Source organism: Lissotriton vulgaris, chromosome 9 (genome assembly GCF_964263255.1).
Source record: "Lissotriton vulgaris chromosome 9, aLisVul1.2, whole genome shotgun sequence".
Lineage (NCBI taxonomy): Eukaryota > Metazoa > Chordata > Amphibia > Caudata > Salamandridae > Lissotriton > Lissotriton vulgaris.
The window spans coordinates 178,297,198-178,318,873 of NC_141697.1; the positions used below are offsets into that span (position 1 = coordinate 178,297,198).

The 21,676-nt window shown below is 43.3% G+C and overlaps 1 protein-coding gene across 1 annotated transcript in view; it reads right to left on the reverse strand.

The window, feature by feature from the left end:
- Positions 1–21,676, reverse strand: part of POLE2 (DNA polymerase epsilon 2, accessory subunit) — a 404,236-nt gene that overhangs the window by 51,572 nt on the left and 330,988 nt on the right. Inside the window, exons 13-15 of the mRNA XM_086936593.1 lie at positions 16,857–16,911; positions 7,582–7,641; positions 7,415–7,492 (exon numbers count right to left, since the gene is read on the reverse strand). Coding sequence (XP_086792719.1) covers positions 7,415–7,492; positions 7,582–7,641; positions 16,857–16,911 — 193 coding nt within the window. The remainder of the gene's footprint in view (positions 1–7,414; positions 7,493–7,581; positions 7,642–16,856; positions 16,912–21,676) is intronic.

The window sequence follows — 21,676 nt, forward strand, 5'->3', positions numbered from 1 at the left end:
AAATTGGCCATCAAATGTAATCATCATATACTATTTGTATGAGCAGGTGATTTTACTATTACCACTTGTAATTTCAGTAAAGAGCCAGTTTGTGGATTAGTTGATACAAAGGGAGAAGATTCTACCCATTTTATACCTACCTCCTCGGTAGAAGCTTTAAATGGGCTTATAGTAAAATTAATTACTTTGTATTTGCCAGAGATTTTTTATTGGCAAGTGAATTGTATATTCCAACCTTCACTGCCTCCGGCCAAGGCTGTATTATTAATTTCAGTTTGTTACCGCATGATTTAAGTGCTTTACTTGATGATTTTAAGATTATAGCAAGTTGTATCAGCAATCATAATCCCCTCAATGTAGTTTTTAGGTCTCGCCTAAAGCGTAGAGCTGCTCGATGAATGATCTTTAGGAATCGGTCAGCTCTTTTCGAGCACTCGTGCTGGCATCCACCTTGAGGGAGCGAACAGCGGCGCGCGTGCTAATTGAAAACAGATGGCCTGCGCGCCACTGTTCGCTACCGCAAGGTGGATGCCTGCACAAGCACGAGTGCTTGAAAACAGGTGTTTGCATTTGCCAGGTTTTTTCCCCCCATGTTTTGTCTTGCCCTCGCTATCCCTTCTGAACTGCTTGTCTTGCCGTCGCTTTGTCGAAATGTCTAAGTCTGGTCCATTCGGTCTAATATCAAAATTAGATATTTAAGTACATGTTTTCATGCACCAAAAAAACAAGAACAGTTTTGTATATTTGTGATTTCCTCTGCTAATACTGAATCCTTTTCTGTATTTATGCTGTCCCCGGGTTTGCTTTCCTCAAACGGTGCAGTGAAAATGTTAGATGTGTGTTTACGGGTCTGCTTCTGCTGTCATCGCACAGTTAATATCCCCCATATAAATTTGATGCTCTGCCTTAAATTTACGATGTGTTGTTTATGCTGCTCTGCTATAATTTCACTGCCCACTGTTTCTTTACCCGTTTGCTGCTTCTGCTATAATTTCACAGGTGTTGCACTATCTACGGCATGAACACAACTCCGCGTCAGCAGGCTAATCAACCTGAAAGTAAAAGTTAAAGGCTTCATTTATTTGCCTTTTGAAAACAACATAAATAGACGTAATATACATAAATGATACATGCTGTTCAAACCTGTGTTTACGCTGAAGGCCACTGATTCGTATATATTTTTTTTTGCAGAGTTTTATACAGCGCGAACTTGACCCGAACCGAATCGGGTATCAGAGCGCTTTACATAGCAGTAGTTACGTTACATGAGGACACACATTCATTTTTGTTGGGCACGGGGATATTAAGTGATTTGCCCAGAATCACAGAATGTTTGGCGTCATTACCGAGACTCAAACCCAGATCCTCAGGTCCGAGGTCGAGCGCCCTAGCCTTTAGTCTAGTGGAGCTCTCAATCCATTCAAAGCGAGACATATGTGGGCTAAGCAGAAACTTGGAAGGCCTAGTATCAACTATTTGAATACATAGCTCTTCAACTTCATATGTCTGCAGAATAATTAAAGGGGCGACCTGCTTCCAACAGACTATACTTTTGCATTAAGGTCAGAAATATGGTGCACCACTGCTTTTCACAGGGGCTACCTTTAAAAGTTACCAATGCCCTCAAGGAAATAATTCGCCTTTTTTACAGGCTGAATATGTTATAATTAACATTTAAATCAATTTATAAACACATAACTTCAAGCACATGTGGTTAAAAAATTGTCAAGTACAAATACCACTGTTAAACGAAATGTGACTGGTGGCTCTGTCTTCTTACTGATGTTTGTAAACACGCAGCTTCTGTGCTGCATGGCTAACCACTTATATGGTCCCAAAGGCGAGACCTATTGGCAATGCCAATGCTTGTTACTCTAGCTATTAGGACCGTCAATGAAGACAGAAGAACGGGGGTGATGGATTTTTCAGAACACAAGGGTTAAGGATTAAGTGGAGTAAAACAGCCCCACAACTTTTTTTGAGGGATATGGTAGCCACTAATACAGACTGTAAATTTAACCACATCGCTGCTACAGGAATTTTCCTGCTGTGCTGCTATTTTATGAACAGGGTGTGGTTGTGACGGAACCATTCCGTCATCAGCACAGCTCAACCGTGACTGATGACGGAATGGTTCCGTCAACAGCATCGAAGGGGTTAATTGCTTGACCCTGATGCTGAACCTAGTACTAAGAGCTTTGATATTATTATCCAACATGTATCGCTACTTACAGTAATTAAAACTACAAAATATCCGGATAATATGCCACCACATAGATGGTTCAATTCAGCCTGTTCGACAGTGCACACGAAATGTAAGAAAGATCTTAGTATGTGTTAGACCCGTCTGCTTCTGAGAGTCCCCTCACCACTATGATTTCTTTTGTTCCCCTGTACCTCCCAAAATTTGTCGCTTTTCTTTGTCTACCAGGACCTTTTGTGTGCTGTTTCATGGGGCTAGATGTTCCTTGACGCCCAGTTGTTCACAAGGTTTTTGGCACCTATTTACAAGGACCCTGTGACATTATAGACTGGGATTGGCAACCTGTATGAATGACCTCAAAATGGTGGCCATCCATTTTCCTCATGTGAGTGACTCCCCATGGAGCCTCCATGAACCTTGACCTTTCAAGGTTTTGGCGCTCTTTTACTTGGCGCGCATTCCTGACAGGAATTACTTTATTCCTCTCAGATACACAAAATGGCTGCTCTAGAACCCCAGTATGGTGGCTGTTAGAGACCCAAATACCCCAGAAGTGCCATGTCATTGGCCTAGCCCAAAGAAGGTTCTAGAACCTACTGGCACGAGCCAGCACCTCAGGGCACTGGCTATATAAGGTCCAGTCCCTGGCGGCCATTTTGGTAGATGACCTGAAGACTAGATAGGATAATGATGTTCCAGATCTAGGTGAAGAAGGAGATTCCAGACTTGACACCAGATTGACACCTGCCCTGTTGACCCCCTTGAGGCAGCTGGTAGCGCGGGCAGTAGAGCAAGCAAGAGTCACTGGCGTGGATCCTGACTGGCGTTCCAGTCAGCCGTGTGTGTGGTGACCTCGCGCCTACAGCGCCTGCCCAGCGAGTGCCTTGTCACCCCCCAAAAGACTGTGGCCGTTTTCGTGTGCCTTCCCCGCCCGCCCCCCCCGGTGGTGAATTTCGACTGACTTGGGTCGCGAGGCGAGAGCAAGTTCGCCGCGACCGCGAGCGTCCTCTGTGCCCCTTGTGTGACCGACACCTCCAGCGAGGAGCTCGGACGTCTCCGAGCTCCACAGGCGTAGAGTGCTTCCTGCGCAGATTGAGGTGAGGTGGTGCGCCGGGGCGGGGAAAGGCCGACCTACGTTGGGCGGGACTACTGTCTCTGCCCCTCCCCAGTGAATCGGCGGCTGTAGCTGTGGGCGAGAACCATCCCTGTTTGAGGAAGTCGGAGGGAGGTCCGTGGAGCCCCTGAGAACCCGTCGCTGGCGAGAGAAGTGCTGAACCCGACTGAATCGCTTTTCGATTGCAGCCGATGTGAGGTGGGCTCGTCTCTACAGGTGGGAAGCGCTGTTAAAAAGGAACTGTGAACCAGCATTTACTTGACTGAGCGCGAAGATTGTGTGACCTCTTCGGCAGCCCCGTTCGTCAGTCTAAAGACTTTGAACTGGTGCCGCCTGAGTGCTAGTGGTAACAAAGCCCCTAGGCGCGCTTAGACCCCACCGGCAGACAGAGAACTCAACCCGGTGGCAGCCGAGTGTAAACGAAGTGCTCACTGTGTTTCCTTGCTTTGTAGATGTATGCGCTTATCCCCCGAGTGATTCTCAAAGAGTCCCAACACCCTTTTGTGCCCAGAGAAGCCTGTATTCGTTAGCAGTGAAGTCTTCATAAACTGTAAGAGTAATCTTTCTATCCTGAAACGTATTGCAAGTCAATGTTCCTGACATATTTAATTGGTGGCAGCGATACCAGAATGAACATGTGTTTGTTTATCTAAATGAACCAGTATTTATTCTGCTGAACAAAAGTGATATTTATTCCTGATATTTATTCTATTTATTGATGATATTTATTCCTGATATTTATTCTATTTATTGATGATATTTATTCCTGATATTTATTCTATTTATTGATGATATTTAATCCTGATATATTTACTGTATTCATCCCGAAATCAAAACCCAGCAAATTGTGGCCAAAAGAAATATGTATGTACTTTCCTAACTGATCCCCATTCAAACAGAGAACTTTTTACATAAAGGAATCGTATTTTTCTACAACAGTGGTGTGGTGTCCTTATTTTTGGTGGCTGTTCAAGGAGATATTATTGGGTCAAAGCCGGCTTAACACGATAGCCTTCACTTGCCTTGACACTTGAGCCAAGCTACCCCCTTTGTGCTGGGCTTGCCCATCACAGGTCCAACAGTATGGTCCCACGTAACATCGATCTGATTCTTCAAGCCTGTAAGTTTAAGAAGTCAGTCCTAATTATGCAGAGGGAGAAGATTACGAGGACATATCCGACCTTGAAGCAGCAAGGTGTGTGATTTGAATTCTAATCTGGTATTGGTACAGTAGAGCAATCCCTAAATCAATCACTTTTAATTCGGGAAGTACGGCAAAGGGGAGGCTTCTTGCATATGGCTTTCACGGACTTCTTCTGTGCTTTTGACAATGTAAATCGATCTTAATTTGCCGGGCATGTTGGGAGATATGGGTGTGGAAGAACCACTGATTACTTTATTGAGAATAATAATCCACATTTGTAAAGCGCGAACAATCACCCATAAGGGTCTCTAGGCGCTGGGGGCCGTCGGGAAGATTAAGCAAGCTATTGCCCAAAGTCACCTAGTGCTGGGCTAATCTGCTGCCGGCGCCGGGGAATGAACCGCGATCCCCAGATGCCGGAATTAGTCGCCCTGGGCGCGGCGCCACACCTCTTACACACGGACACATTTGTTAGGATACGCTATGGATCCACACGGGGCGTCCGGTAGGGGTATATTTTGACCCATTTTAGTTTTTATTTTATATAAATGTTCTTAAAGCTACTTAGTTCAACAAGGGGCCGATTTATCTCAAGTGGGGAAACGTCCGATTCAGACACTGCTCTATGCTGATATTGCAGGTTTTTTTGCAAGAAATGCAAATGGCCTCCAATCTTTGCTGGATGCATTCACCGTTTTTATCATTAGTCTAGATTTAGAAGTGAACTTCATGAAATCTTCTGTTATGACAAGTGGCCAGCGTCGGATTGGTAATGAGGGCACTCGGGCAAAGCCCGAGGGGCCGGTGTCAGAGCTCCAGCGGTGGGCTGCTTTTTTGAGCAGCCTGGGGGCCGATTTGGGCGGTTTCTGAGTTGTTCCATGCCACCAACGGCCCAGTTGGGTTCTGAGTGGCCTTTCTGGAGGTAAATGGGCATCCATTACCTCCATTTTACCAAGGGGCAGAGGTGTCACTCCTTTTGTTTTGCTCGGCCGGCCCATTAATGTATGTATTTTGAGCAAAAGTGGCCATCCCTTGTCTTCAGGTGTGTTTCACCAATGTTAACTAATCCTTGCATTTTCTTTTTAACGCTTCCCCCCCAACACCTTTTTAATAACATTTCGCTGAAGCAGTGTTTTGCGGCAACGAAATATGCAAATGTGGGCCACTTTTTTTTGCGTGTCCGGGCCGATTTTCAATCCCAATCCAACCCTGCAAGTGGCCCCAAAAATTTCAAATCGAAATCACATTTTATCAGGGGGTGGTGGGTGGAGGGGTTGTAGTGGGAGAGGTTAATAATTTTAATTATTCAGGTATCACGATTGACACTTTGTTACATTGGGTCCTTTTCTAAGTATGAGATCACAAAACACTTTCCAGAGCAATAGAAGGAATCCTTCGTTTTGCAGCTAGGCTGGGGCACAGACCAGTAAATGAGTTATTGCAGCTATTCAAGAGTAAATGCATTCCAGTGGGTCTTCATGAGGTCGGAATTTGGGGCATGGCAACCCTGAGGCACTGCAAAGAATAGAGAATAATTTCTAAGGTAGACTCCTCCTCTTCGTCCCAAAAGGTGCTACTGCGCACATTTGTCACACAGAACTGGGGATGAATTACATTCAGAGTTCCGTTAGAATATGTCCCTTGATTTTATGGCTCAAGTTCTGGCTCACCGCTGAAGCATCTTTTCAAGATTATTTCCAAAGATTGCCTTCCGTTGGACAATATGTTGTAGATCCCATGGCTTAATTATATAAAACAGTCCTTTTATGATCTGGGAGTTCCCAAACATTGTACCAAACCGGAATCTATTGAACCAAACTGCAAGCTGCATATCAAAAATGTGTTTTCTAATCATTGCAGCGAGAAAAGGACACCTCATGCTTCAAACATGCAGTCATTTTAATTTTATTACCCTTTAATTACTACTTCAAGTCTAGAACTTTATTTGGCCCTTATTTGCAATCCACAATATAGATTGTATCTCACGTGATTCTTTTAATGTACCTTGCACTCTATAATAGCGTTTTCACAGCAGGGTGATTAATTTATGACCTACCAAATTGCCCTTATGATAGCATCCCTCCACAGAGCACTATGCACTTTATATTATTTCGCACATTATTCAATGCACAACGTAAACAGACGTAACTCCTAACGCGCTATCAGGAATTATGTCAGGTTTACTCATTATATCTACAGCGCCTTAAGTCCCCTGAAATTTGTTTGGCGGTGATTACTTTTATACGGGAGGCCTTAGCAGTTAGGAAGATACGAAAGTTTAAAGTGATCTTGCCTTACGGATGTATTGTATCCATTTTAAAATTGTTTAACATTTTACTATTATATGCAGTAGAGGTGAATCAAGTGAATTTTTCTTTTATGCCATGTTTTATGAAATTTGTTTTAATATAATGGTTCGAAATGTTTTTCATTTGAGTGTATATTCTGTTTTGAGTTTTACACATGTTTATCTATATTGTACTTTTATTCAAGTATTTGAGAATAAAGTTGATGATGAATGAAAATTAAGGGGCAGTGCCAGTTCAGCACTTGTGTTGAGAGAGTGCAGACCAGAAATCAGTCCAGGTCTCATACTTGTAGCTAGTAGAGCAGATCAGGGTGAAACTTTGGGGGAGAGGTCCATCTTCCTCAAAATTGCTACAATCCTGGAACCAAGCCAAAAACAACAGTACTCTTAACCTAAGTATACAATAGCGCTATATAAAACCTTTCAAATAAATAAAATAAATAGTAAACTGAGAGAAGATATATTTAAGGGGTGCAGTAGTAGAGTGGCTATGAAAGCAATAAAAAACAATGAAGCACTGGCAATAACTAGATGAACGTGGACATGAAGTGCATCAAAAGTGATTATTCTTCGTTAAATTTATTTAAAAGCAGTTACATGATTTCCTGCTTCTCCCTCCCCCAATGTAAAAACTGTGCAACTTACCGACAAGGATTTGTGGTGAACATAGAAAGAGGTACGCGCTGCCTGAACTCGTGAGTGATATTCTCCGCAATTGGCGGCCTACAAGAGAAAGTCATTTGTGCAAGTAAATAACAGATCTTTCTTCCTGGTCAGTGTAGTCAATACTGTTCAACAGTGACCGATCTTACCTTGGTAAGATGCAGCTGGGACCTGGGTCTTCAGGACCAGGAATGAACACAAATCGACTGCTGCAATTCAAATGTGGTAGATTATTCTTAACACACTGTGTATGTCATGTAAAATGGCAACAGACACAGTGGATGTATTATAGACTTGAACTGCTGGCTGGTGTCCATATTTATTATGGCCCACAATAGTACACTGTCACTTAAAAAACAACCTGACTTTAGATGCTGTTGATTTATAACTGCAATGGAGCCTGAATGCTGCTGCTTTCGTGTAGAAGCGCACACTATGTTGTACGCCCTGGAGTCTCACATGGTTTATGTTTCCGTTCTGTTGATCACAATACTTAATACTGAGGACAGCTGAAGGTATTATGCAGTGGAAAGGGCTCCTAGCAGCATTTCTTCTATAGACAGATTCCTTTTTAGCTAAGAGCAGGGCTTTAAGTGGGGTGAAAAAACCTGGGGAGGGTCTCTCAAAGTGGCATGGCGATGTAATTAAGGGCGTGGCTGAAAACACAGAAGCTAAAAATCTGTACTTAGCAAAGTGTGCTGACGTCTATTACAGGAGAGAGACGGTATTGTCTTTAAGAGATTGGTGCGTGAATTTACACCAATGGTGTTTTACATTAAGCCGTGGCTATTATGCATCTCTTGGGAGCTCTCATGATACGCTAGCATTTTATTTCCTTTACTATTTTTTTGGGTGTCCATTAAGTAAGGCGCTAGCTTTGTGGAGCAATGGAACACGGAAAATAAAGAAAGAGAGATTGTTCGAATGGGAGTGTGGGAAGGGAGTTCATGGGACAAGTAGTTTGCTTGGGTGCAGGGAGTACAACAGGCCCTAGGTAGCACAAAGCTCAGAGACTTGCCCTAATACTGAAACCCGAATGGTCACATTGGCAGCTAGAGAATCCTTCACATCCTTTCTGAATTACAAGCAGGGGTGGATGCGCCCGATTTGGAAGAGGATAAAGTGGCGTAGACTTGGTGGAAATTGAGAAATCTTGTTTCTGAACAAGAAACCAGTTTTGGTTACTGCCTCGTGCCACCCGCCTGAAAGAAGTTCCTTGACTTGGCTAATCGAAATTAAACTATAACACTGATCCAGCATTAACTGGCAAGGCAAGAGGTCAGAAAGACAGTCATTTTGATTCTTAGTCAAATACAGTGCTGCTGACTAGTCGGCTCACTGGCAGTGGTATCGGATGTTTCTGCACCCACATATATAACAAGTCTTTGCACAGAACACAACATCTTATTCCCAGTTGTTTATAGCAGTACGGCTCTATCTGTTTAAATCAATGTCTGTTGCCATTGGCTTCGTGGAGCCAAGGTCTGGAGGGATAAAGACGTGCTTGCTTTTTAAAGTAATAAAGGAGATTTTCTGAACCACCAGGGCAACAGCCAATGAACCCATCCCGAGATTTCTGTAACAGGGTAGCAATCTACTTTAAGGACAAAGTCCTTAAGATCTTCCACAAGTTCACCCCTACTGAAGATGATGGCTCAATTAGTGGGGAAGCTGTGGAGGATGGAGTTGCACCGGTTGCTGGGGAACTCTTACAGGCCTCCAGGAAGAATGTCTTTTCCTTTTTTCCACAAATCTCGGTTCAACAAACTAAAGAACTTTTACTTGGCCTAAAATCCAGGGCTCCCTCGGACCCCTGTTTTCCCTTCTCACTTAAAATGGCGCCTGATTTAGTAGCCAACTTTCTGTGTAGTACTCAATGAAATACTCTTATCCGATAGCTACTCGGCTATCTGGAAGGAAGCCATTGTCTCACCGCTTCTCAAGAAACCCAATGCTGACCACTCAGAGCTGAAACATTTCCGACCTATTTCCCTTCTCCCCGTTCCTGCTAAAATCTTGGAGAAATTCATCAGTATCAAACTGATGAATTAAGCTGAATCCCAGGAAATCCTAGGTTGTTCCCAGAATGGATTCCACGCCAGCTACAGTCTGCGCTTATGGTGGCTACTGTTTTTATTTCTTTGTAGGTTGATCTGGGTTGTTCAGCTGTGCTGATTATGCTCGACTCGTCGGCAGCATTTGACACCGTCTCCCCGGTGCGCACGGTTCAGCGCCTGCGGGAAGTGGGGGTTATGGGAAAGGCCCTGCAGCTTCTCCACTCTTTTATGACAGGTCAAACGCATATTGTTAGCTGCGGAGGCTTCAGAACTAAGGCTTTCGGCCTTCATTGTGAGGTCCCTCAGGGATCCTCACTTTAACCTCTATATGACCCTTCTGGCAGAGCTGGTCAGATCATTCGGATTTCAGGTGTTCTCCTATGCGGACGACACACAAATCATTGTCTCCATCTTGAATGATTTGCAATTAGTCGCAGAGAAGTTTAATCAGTGTTTGTCAAGCATTATTTGCTTGATGAAGGGCAACTCGATAAAGATCAATGCAGATAAAACCGAGGTGCTAGTATTCGGCTCACAGAATTCCATCTGGTCTAATGTCTGGTGGCCTGCAGACTGAGGTCCCCTTCCTGTCTCCGGTTAGGACAGCAAAAATCTGGGAGTAATTTTTGACGAGGGTTTAACCTTTGATGCCCAAGTCAGCCGTACAGTCAGCACATGTTCCTATATTTTAAGAATTCTTAGAAAGGTGCTGCCGTATATTCCATCTGAACTGCATCCGTCCACCATCATTGCATTGATCACCTCCCGTCTTGACTACTGCAATGCCCTGTACCTTAACATCAATGCGGCATCACTGAATAAGCTCCAGGTGGTAAAGAACGCAGCAGCAAGACTGATCCTTAACATTCCTAAGCATCAGTCCGCCAGTGAGGGGATTCAAACCTTGCAGTGGCTCCTCATCCGGAAGCACATTTCCTTCAAGGTCCTGAGCACGGTATACAAGGCTATGCATAGTATAGGTTTGCCTCACCTAAAAACCATGTTACAATGGTACACTCCTGGGAGGACCTTGAGGTCTTCCACACAGAAACAACTGGTCTCTCGCAGATTTCGCATGTTCAGCTGGGGCAGTCGCTCCTTCTCTGTAGCCACCGCCAAGCATTGGAATTCGATGCCCCTCTTCCTTTCCAGTAAAGACTGCCTCTCGTCTTCAGAAAACTTCGGAAAACATGGCTTTTTTTTCTCAATTGGCTGATAGCGTTTCTCTTGTTGCTTTCGTCCGCTCAGCGCCTTGACACCTTAGGGTACAGTGCAGCTTTATCAATCCTATCCTATCAAATCCTATCCTATTGCACTCCCCCTACTCAGCTGTATACCAAGTTTCACTTTTCTGGAGACCACGGACAACTGGTGCAGAATCTTCCCACATATGTTCCTTATCCGCATGTGAGGCAGACTGTTACATACAGTTCTTATACGTTTCAGTTCAAGGCAGCGGTGAAAATTGAAAGCTTCTGTAAATAACTAATTTCATTGCACATAATTCTGACATCAGTATGTACACAGATTTTGTATTCTGCTGAAAGTACCAGGTTCCAGCATCACACAGCCACCTCTGAATGACTCTGTTTTTAGACACACATAAGATAAAGAGGAAAGCTTGGTGCCATCACTACCTGCTCCGGGGGTCTCTCAATACACGCAAGATCTTTAGGCAAGCAAGATGCTGAGTAAAGGGTCTAGAGTGTGTCTCAATATTCCGAGAGATAAGGAGTTCAGGCAGCCCAGTCTGACAAAACTGCCACAGAACAAGATGATTGATACCAACTTCCTTAAGGGAGGGGCTACAGAGTCTGACAGAAGACACCGGGTAATTCTTGTGTTAAGCAGACCTCTACCTTGAGTCCATCTCCTCCAAAACGCAATGCTAGTTCAGGGAAATGGCGCGGGAGGAGAGGGAAAAGCGATAGTAGGCGAACCTACACAATATAACATTGTGAATGTCTTTACTACCCACAATTAGATTTCAAACTCAACGATTTCAATTATACCAGATAACTTATGCTTCACTCTACTTGATTAAGGCACACACTCAATCTCTGGACGGAATATATCCAGACTCTCCACTACATCAGGTAATACAAGCAGTGGCAAAGCCAATAGGTCTCACCGTTGCATGGAGTAACCTGACCTTCTGGCTTTGCCAATACTATTTGCCATTGGTTTTCCACATCGTCAAATGGAAAAAAAAGCTTGTTTGTCAATTCGGGTGGGAAGAAAGGTAGTCGGGGTTGGACAGTGCAATGCTGAATATTCATGCATGCTTCATCATGCATGAGCATTTAAGTATCTTTACATTACAGCGCTCCCAGGGAGATCGCATATATGCATGCATGATCACACATTTGCACACATCACAACGCACCTGCCACTCTATTTTAATTTACGACTCCAAGATAGCAGACTTCCATCATGGAGCAACAAAATCAAAAACAAGCATTGGTAAATGCAACAGGTTTCGCCTATGTGATTAACATGCTGTTTTGTGTTGTATGTTGTAGCTTGGTGAGCAGTTATGTGTGATCGGAGTGGATCGTCAACAGAAATGGATTTATGTGATTTCAATGTGACGCCTCCGGTTAATGTCTCCTAATCTGATTTAATAGCCCAAGACACCTCTCACAAGCAACATGAGAGGTACAGGGTCGTCACTTTATAGGGAGGAGGGAGAAGCTGCAGTTCCGACAGTGTGAAGAGTACGTTGCTATGAAAGGGGCTATTTCAGCGGATCTAATATGTAACTACTCATTTGATGGGACTGGCTCCCCTCTTCATTCATCATTTTAACTTTAAAAATTGCTTTGCTAAGCTAAAATTTGACCAATTGAACTTCTGTTTCATTTATGTTTAGAAGTTATAGCAGACATTTAAAATAAGAAAAAAAAATGTAAGTTGTAGCAGAAACAAAGAGACAAAAAGCGGAAATTATGTCATCAAAGGCCTGGGTTTGCAGGGAAATAGTATAGTGCCCACTCCCCCCTTCCCAGTACTAGTCTTGGAGGACACCACCCAGTAGGAGGGTAAGGAAGGAGTACAAGGAGCTCCTGGAAACAGAAAAGGAGCAATAAGAGAATAGGAAAAGAACTAGTCAAACAGTAAGCCTACAGTTCCCAGAGACAAGAGTGCATAGCATGGTGCGATGACTGACAGGCTCAAATGCGGTGGGAGAATTTGGTAAAAAGTGGACATGATGGACTTTGATGAGGAAGTTGGATACTTGTGAGAGAGCGGTCCAAGTGGAGGAAATGGGGGATGTAAGGTTGAACTCTTTTTAACAACGTGTTAAAAGGTTTTCAACTGAGGATTATGTGTTGGTTTAGTGAGAAAGGAGACATTAAACACTAAAGTAAGTGCTATTTATTTTATGCATTGTTTTGTAAAGCACACTCCACTTTTGTAAATTGGCTTCAGTGAGCAGTACAGACAGATAAACCATTTACAATGGCTTCAAGTGTACACGACAGTTGTAGCTGCAGACAGAGATAATGGATGGTAGCAATTCTACAGCATTCATACTGAAACAGGGCAGCAAAAAGCAAATAGTCATCACATTAGGTTGCAGTTGCACAACAGAAGAAAGTGGTGCATTGGTACGGATTGAAGTAGCCAAATCACAAAGTCATTTTTCAATCAGAAATAGCTAAGTGTGATGGAAATAGTCAGGGCAGACAGCAAACATATTTGTTTGAAATCTTCCAGGTGAAAGGCATATTAGGAGCGTAAAATAGATAAGTCTGGGAAGAGTCTGATCCTGCACAGAGCAGAAGCAATAAAGGGGTGAGAAAAAGAACTGGTGGGAAGGAGTCAACGTACAAAATGTGCTGGAGGGTGAGGGGAAGGAACGGTCGGAGGGCAAAGGTGGAATGTCAGCAGGGTGCTACAAGCATACCTTAAGAGGAAGAATCTGGAGGCAAATAGGGCAGAGTCCAAGAGCATACCTTAAGAGGAAGAATCTGGAGGCAAATAGGGCAAGGTGCTAAGAGCATACCTTAAGACAGAGAATCTGGAGGCAAATAGGAAGAAACGTCTTATTAATGAGGTAGGTAAGTTGTTGGGTTATGAAAGTGATAATCATCTGAGGCTGGAAGGGGCAGGTGGTGGCCAAAACTAGGGTGAGTCTTAAAATGAGGGCCAGGAATGGGAGATGTGAACCTCTGGTCCATACCGAAAGCAGCCCCTTCTGTCCATATATTAGAGACTGGGTTCAGACTCCTGCTGGGCAAACCTTTGTTTTCTCAGTAACAGCAACCTGTCTCTAATAGGACAGCAGTTTGGGTGCTCATGCATGAAAAGAGTCAGGAAGCTGGCAGGTCGTCACACAAAAAGAAACTGGTTCGCTGTACTTGTAACTAACGCATGAAAGATACAACACGCCAGCGCTGACTGAGACAAACACACAACACCTGTGTGCCATCTTGCATATGCACTGAAAGGCAATTTTCAGTCAGGCCTCAGGATCGGGCCAGATGCCAGTATTACACAAGTTGCATTTTAGAAAGCTTTTAAATCAAGAATGTTATACAAGTCGTGGACGATTAGGAAACAAAGCTAATGGAAAAGACTGAAGCCAAAAAGCCTAGAAGAAAATGTAGAGACAATGACGCAGTTTAAAGAGGAAACTGTATATTGGTCATAAGGAAAGAAGTGAGCGCGATGGGTAATACAGAAACTACCAAGGAACTGACTGGACGGTGTCCCATGTAAGAATCCATGATGATAAATATAATAAATGCATGGGACTAACTGCTTTTAATCTAGTGCAGCCACAGGGAGATTATGAGGGCTGAACAAACAAAGTGCAATGTAGCCGAGGTGAATACCGGAGAGCAAGAACGCTGACCTTTGTCTTCATCAAGAGAGTAGCCCCACAAAGACGTTCGACGGATGAAAAGGAGTACTTGGGCCTTGGATCACTGATAAGAGGAAACAAACGAGCAACAGGAAATAGTGTGCAACAGCAAAATAACGGATGAATAATAAGTGGCAAGCACACGAACCAATAAAAAGTGAGGGTGGGATGTAAGTCCCTTTTAAGATTTATATTAAACCCAATAGATTTCACAAAACATAAAAATAAATATAATAAATGCAGTAATGTTTTTTGTGACGTGGCCTTGCAGCAAATTGCTACAGGGCACTTCAAAAAGGGGACACAATGGGGAGGTTGTGGATGTTTGAAAAAAAGGTGGAGTGGTCAGAGGAGACAAACATTGACGAGCAACAGAGGTGATAGGTTAGTGGGTGTTTTCAAAATAAATGTTGAGCGGGATAAGGATAGGCAGGGAAAGCAATAGATGAGTTTGGGAGAAAAGGGGAGAAAAAGAGAGAGCATGTGGGGCAGGAATGTGAGATGGAAGTTGAACATAGGAAAGCAAGTTAAAGAAAACATATGTACTCCTTAGAGAGTTGGAAGAAAGGCAACAAAGAAGTATTCGGATGAAGAGCTGTGGAAGGATACAAGTCATCCAATAAAAAGGATTGTAAAGACGCTTTGCTCCAGGGGGAGAGATAAACACAAGAAGAGAAAGAAAATAAATTGAGTAAGATGCAAATAACAAGCAAGCCAACCAATAGTAAGCAATGGGTTGACTGTTATTATGGGTATAATCTGCAATGTTTCTTCAACAACAGAGAGCTAAAAATGAGAACATGAAAGTTTTTTTCTGTGACTTACTCCTGCATCCAAGAGACTCTTGCGTCTCTCTCTTTTTGTTTTTAAAGCAATTTGATTGATTTTCATCATGGTGGTACAATGCAACACTTTTTAACATGTTGAACCCCTTGCAGGCTATGTACAAATATGTCAAGGTCAGCAGTTTAGCAGCAATAATAGGTTCAGAACATATGTATATAAACAGTTACAAACGTTATCTCTAAACAGTGGGAGTCCCGCTCGAGTAATCCTTACTGCAGTGTCGAAAAACCATCCCCCATCTCGAATCCCCTCGGACTTACTACACTATTCCCCAATGGGCATGTTTTCCGTGCACCCCCAACCTACTCCCCTAGTGCAGTAGGGGCTTAACCAAATGGGAAAGAGAGTGGGAAACCTATGCAGAAGGAAGTGGCAGGCCAATGAGTGAGATTGCGATGGTAATCCGCTGAGCTTCCATCATGGGTGTAATCTAGTCAGTGAGAGTCTCCTTAAACGTGTTCAAGTCCTGCATTAGGACATCCCATGATGCTGCTATGGGGCTCCTGCGCAAGCCTCGCCCTTCCTCTGGTATAAGTGCCACTGCTTCGCTCTTACCCCATTTAAGTGTCGCAGCACACTAGTGTTGCAATCCGAAGTGTATCTGCTTTCTAATGCATTGCAATGGACTGACGGGCAATAAGTAGCACTGGGTCTATGAAACGGTAAGTTACTCTTTGAGTCTTGTTCTACCTGAACAGGCCCAGCAGTGCCCCCTCCATTGTGAGCAGATCTTCACGGCCTGTCACTTCCGACAATGCATCTATAACCTCCCTCCATAGGATCTCAATTGCCGGGCAATTCCAGAACATGTGCATTGGCATTCAGCGCGCAACATCTAGACAGAGAGAGGTGGATCCAAACATTTTATGTAAGCATGCCGGTGTGAGATAAGTTCTATGAGCTTGCTTGTCTGTTTTCAATCAACCTTTTCACCTAAATTAATACTCTATTTCTTTGTAAACTTCTTGAACAACTTCTAATATTTTTCTTATACCCATTTCACACATTTTCATATTAAATTATTAGCCTCCAACTACCGGTTCTACACTCTCACGTTTCAACTGCCATTGGATGACATCCTTCTTTAAACTCTTTTTAAACCGTTCCAGAATGGCCGTTATTTCGAGCACATTTGCACACAAAGTAATTCTCTAGGAGTCCTTAAGAAAAATCATGTTCATATGACCACCGTGCGTTCTAGTACATGTCTGTCAGCCAATTTATAATGATTTTCTTAAACCTAAAGAAAAACTATTCTAAGATGGCTTTAAGGCTGAATTTTGTGGTGTCTTTACACCCAGTGGCCATCTTAGAATGAGTTCTCTTAAGGCACATGAAAAATCCTATCTAAGACGGTTGCCTCGGATGTATGCACATGCCCAGTGGCTATCTGGGAGACAAATGATTGGGGAAGCTAAAAGGTCTGCACCCTAGTTTCACAAGCAAGTCCTATTGGCTGTGCCGATGTTCCACTTTGGCACCTAAGGACGTTATATCAATTCAAATACAAGAGACATTGTTTAAATCTATTAATAAATTGTGACACAAGCATGAACAAGTTGTAAGCATGGAGTACAGATAAAGCCCAAAATCAGTGCTTTAGTTTTAGGTTTCCCTTAAATTAAAAAAAATCAGAAGATAAAGCAATTACCTCTTAACAATGCTGGGGTAATCACAGATGATGTCCGCAAGACCTTTTAAAGAGTCTAGATTTAAAAAACAAAATGAAGTGCAAAATAATGTATGGTGGGTAGTCTACGGCACGAGAGAACAGTGATTCCCACCTGCATTCATACAAACAACATAATCTGATAAATAAATGCATGTAGTATAACGTAAAAAATTGTCTTACATCAGATAATGCATTTCATTAACAGGGAAATCTAGCAAGTTGATATGTTACTTGACAAATGAATACATGCTTACATATTATTTTATTGTAATTTTCTAATACTAAGGGAATGAACACGTGCTTATATATATATTTTTTTAAATGAAACAGAGACCACAAATTCTTTTGAAAGGAAATAAGATAGGCAGAGAGGATAATGGCAGCTGATAGGTTTTATTACGCTAAGAGTATAACAGTTGGCACTGTGCATTTAAGGAGACAGTTAGGTCAGGCTATTTTCACAGATTTAATAGGATCCTGGATGAGAGCAATAAATACTATATTCTCGCTTGTCTTGTGAGGGTTATATACTAAATAAAGACACTGGACGTTGAGCTGGCGGGAAAAGAACTGGGAGCTAGGTGGATTTTAACACAGCCGGCTGAATTTTTCTACTCTTTCAATCATTTTTTATTTTTAAAACTGTACACAATGTGATTTGTGCAATCTTTTAAAGATATGTTTTATATCTAAATAAAGGAATTATTATTATTATTATTTGTGAGGGTTATTTATGGCCTCCCCTGGAAGAGAACTAGGAACCTTTCCTTCTCTTTCAGGGGATCCTCATCAATAAAAATACAGCATTCATCCTCATCCTAACAGATTTCTCAACGAAGCCTGACCTACTTGAGCATCTGCCCTGAAATCTGAATCCAAACAATGATGTCAAGCAAATGTATGTATGGATCTCTAGGCATAGTCTTTACATATCTCTGAAATCGAGATGTTTCTTAAAAGAGCTGTGCTAGCTGCCTTTTCCCTCCTTGAGTGTGCCTTAGGCCTCCCTTGGTGTGTGGTGCAGCGGCCAGGGCTGCTGACTTCGGAGCACAGGGTTCACGGTTCGAGCCCCGGCTCCGGCGGCAGCTCAGCTCAGCACCATGCGACTCTGGGCAATAGCTCACTTAATTTCCATGTCGGCCCTCAGCGCCTTGAGACCTGTAAGGGTGAGTAGTTCGCACTTTACAAATATGTATTTACATTTACCTGGGAGGGCTTTACTTGCCAACTGGTAACACAGTCTAATGCAAGAAATTATCTGCCTAGGATTTGAGTATTGAGTAGTAGGCAAAAAAAACAGTTCTCACCAGACCATAGTTTACAAATAGATAGTAAGGTTGTCTTTTATCCTTTGTTGTATCCAGATAGATCCACATAGAGCCTGTATCTCACTTACTATGTGGCCACTAAGAAATATGCCTTCCATTTCAAAGGTTGCAGAGCAGCCTTGTGTATTGGCTCAAAGGTGGGCCCCTTAATTTTGACAGAACAATATTCAATTCCTATGGTGAAGGGATTACACTAAAAATGCATTACACAGATCATTGGATGCTTCATAAGTTAATGTACTAAGAAAGAGCTACACTTAAACATCACGAAAACCAAGGTTATGTTTTTTAAACCATCACTGCATCTAAGAAGGAAACGTGGGCCCATGATGCACCACTGGAGTGTGTATCATAGTACGATTATGTGGGCATATACACTGAAGATCAGCTAAGGGGGAAAGCCCAGACAGGTCTAACCTCCACTGAGCTCTTACAAACTCCAAGGGTCATACTTGGCTTTAAACAAAAGATGGGTAGCCAATCCTTTAGCATAATTTGGCAAATGTACCAACAGAAAGCAGAAGCTGCTGCTGCACTATATGGAGCAGAAATATGGGTGTATGGGAACTTAAAGAAGCTTCAAGTGCTAGAGGACAGTTTTTTAAGGTCACTGTTGCTGCTAAGCCCTGGGACTTTATTGGTGCCAGGTATTTACACTCCACACCACTGAAGTCAAGCTATCCTGGCTGATAGCCAGAAACCGGTCCTAGGATGCTTGATTTCGGTCCAGGGAAGACATAGCTTGGCAGTTCGGGCTGGACTGTTCCCATTAGGCACAGTCTGATTTGCACATGGTCATGTCTGAACTGGGGTGGTGTGGAGTGCAAAAAAATGATGGATTTAGGCCCAGATCCTTGTACTGGGGTGAACGTATGACATTGTTCTGCATTCTGTCCATCAACTGTTGTTTATGCATTTGTCACCCCGAGTGGGATGGGTATGCTCAGACGTGAGTCCCGTGCTCTCCACACCACTGAAGTCAAGCTATCCTGGCTGATGACGGCTGATAGCCAGAAACCGGTCCTAGGATGCTTGATTCCAGTCCAGGGAAGACATGGCTTGGCAGTTCGGGCTGGACTGTTCCCATGAGGCAGAGGGTCAAGGCTGATTTGCACATGGTCATGTCTGAACTGGGTGGTGTGGAGTGCAAAAATACGATGGATTTAGGCACAGATCCTTGTACTGGGGTGAATGTATGACATTGTCCTGCATTCTGTCCATCAACTGTTGTTTTTGCAGGTATTTACACCATAGCAGGTCAAGCTGTGCTGGAACCTGCACTGTATTGGGTTCCCTTACATAGAAACTCCTGCACAGCAATATACTTGAAATCAGTTTTGGAAATGGCTACATATGTAGGTGGGGTGGTAGACATCGGATGAGCTATCTTAAAAACCTCCCAATATCAACGTCCTATAGATTTTTGAAATATGATCTTTCCTTCTCCATCCATGTCCACTTTCTGTGTTGCGTGTCCATGTGAGTGTCCCACTCTAGGAGATGTGTCACTAAGGTGTGCTCTGGAATGTCCTGAAGTAAAGGAATCCCTTTAAAAAGACTGACTGGTCAACACCACCATAAAAATGATTGAAGTGATTCTTGAGTTACCTTCAGCTTATTCTCTCAGGTTGTAAAGGCCTTTTGGAAAGTCTGCCATGTGTAACTAGAATGATGCATGATGTAATCAACCCCAGTAATAAAGAATTCTGTTGAGCAGTTGAGTGGTGTGTGTAACAGACTGCAACATTTCTGACTTGTAGTAATGAGTCTGCCCTCCGAAGAATACATTTTTGTGGCCTGGGTGTCTAAAGTTACTCTAAAGTAGTGAATCTTTTGCACAGGAGTAACTGGTAGCTGTTGACTTACTGATGTGCAACCTAAGATGTCACAGGATACCTGCCACTTGATTTAAATGCTTCATTACTAAGTCTTGAGATTTGCCTTTATTAACCAGTGGGTCTCCAACGAGTAGCTTGGGAGCTACTGGTAGCTCACCAGTACCTTCAAAGTAGCTTTCTGAGGTGATGTCAAGTCCAGCATTAAATTCAGAGAGTGGGTGCCTATTAATGAAGGCAGCACTGATCATCTCAAGGCCCATAGAGTGATAGCTAGCCAAACGTATGACAGTCACTCATACCAACACTCAGTTCAGTTCAATAAACTTTATTTCGATTCAAAAGCAGAATCATAAAAGTATAAACAGATTAAAAGAAACATTACGAAAATCAAGAGGGAGAGAGAGGACCAGAAAGCTAGTCCAGATCCCCGGTTATATGTTTGTTTATCAAAAGGAGACTAGCTAGAGAGCAGAGGTTAATCTGACATTATTATTATTGTTTTCATAGCGACTCAGTATAGTTTTGCCAATTAGCAGTGGCACCTGTTGGGTGTCTTTGGAAAGCCCTCACCCACCAACCTAGTTGGTGGCATGCTTCATCATCGGGCCCACCCAGTAACACCTAGCGTGTCCCGGGTGTGCTTCGACGCCTGATTACAGCGGAGCAGGTATGTCACTGTGTGTGCGGTGTAGGGTGTTCAGGTATGTGAAGTTTAAAACGGCTTGGCGGATGGTCCCTGGGGTGAGGATACTTTATTAAAAGGGCCTCCGTCAGCGGTTAAAAATAAGGCTGTGGGACGTTAGAGGCGGGTTACGACCTCCTACATCCTTAGAGTGTCAACATGTTTCAGCCAGTGCCTTATTACTAATCTGGCTTTCATCAGGACTGTAAAATATGTGTGGGTTAAAATAGGGGTTGTGTAGTGTAGTCTATGTGTCTACACGCCCTAAAGTGTATCTAACTGTGAGAGGGGGGATTCCCTTCTCAAGATCACCTGTACATTTAACATTGAGGACAGGTACAAGACAAACATGGGAGAGAAAGAGTCACTAGAAGGTATTGATCAAATATTGTGACAGCCGACTTAATAGCGAATTGGTGCAGGCTATGGGCGGCTCAAGTGTAATGATACTGGTGGTATCATTATTGTGGAATCGCACTAGAACTTCGAGGGTGTGGTGATTTAAAACAGCGGTAAAAATACTGCAGTGAATGGTGAAGAATTTTGGCGCAAGGACCATGTCTTACGCTTTCAAGGCTTGTTTTTGCTCCAAGGGTATTGAAGTGGCAAGGAGTGGCCCTAGTTGGGAGAAAGAGGTAGGACCACTAGGGTTAGGAGACCTGTGGGAGAAAATTTGGGAAGCGCTTACCTATTGTAGTGATGTGCAGCATACTCACAGGATTTCTGGCCAGCAGAAGCGTGGGACCTGTTGTGCCTCCTTCGCAGAACCGGTAATGAATGGCTGCTGTTGCCGGTTTTTATACTGTCATTGATTGAATCATTGAGGGCACCTGAGGGAAAAGCAATGGTAGAAAGACTCGCGAAGCGGGTCTAGATAGCGCTCAGGTATGTGCAGAGGCTGATCTTAAGAGCCTGCGTGGGCGTGAGATGCTGCCGGGTGCTGGAGCGGCC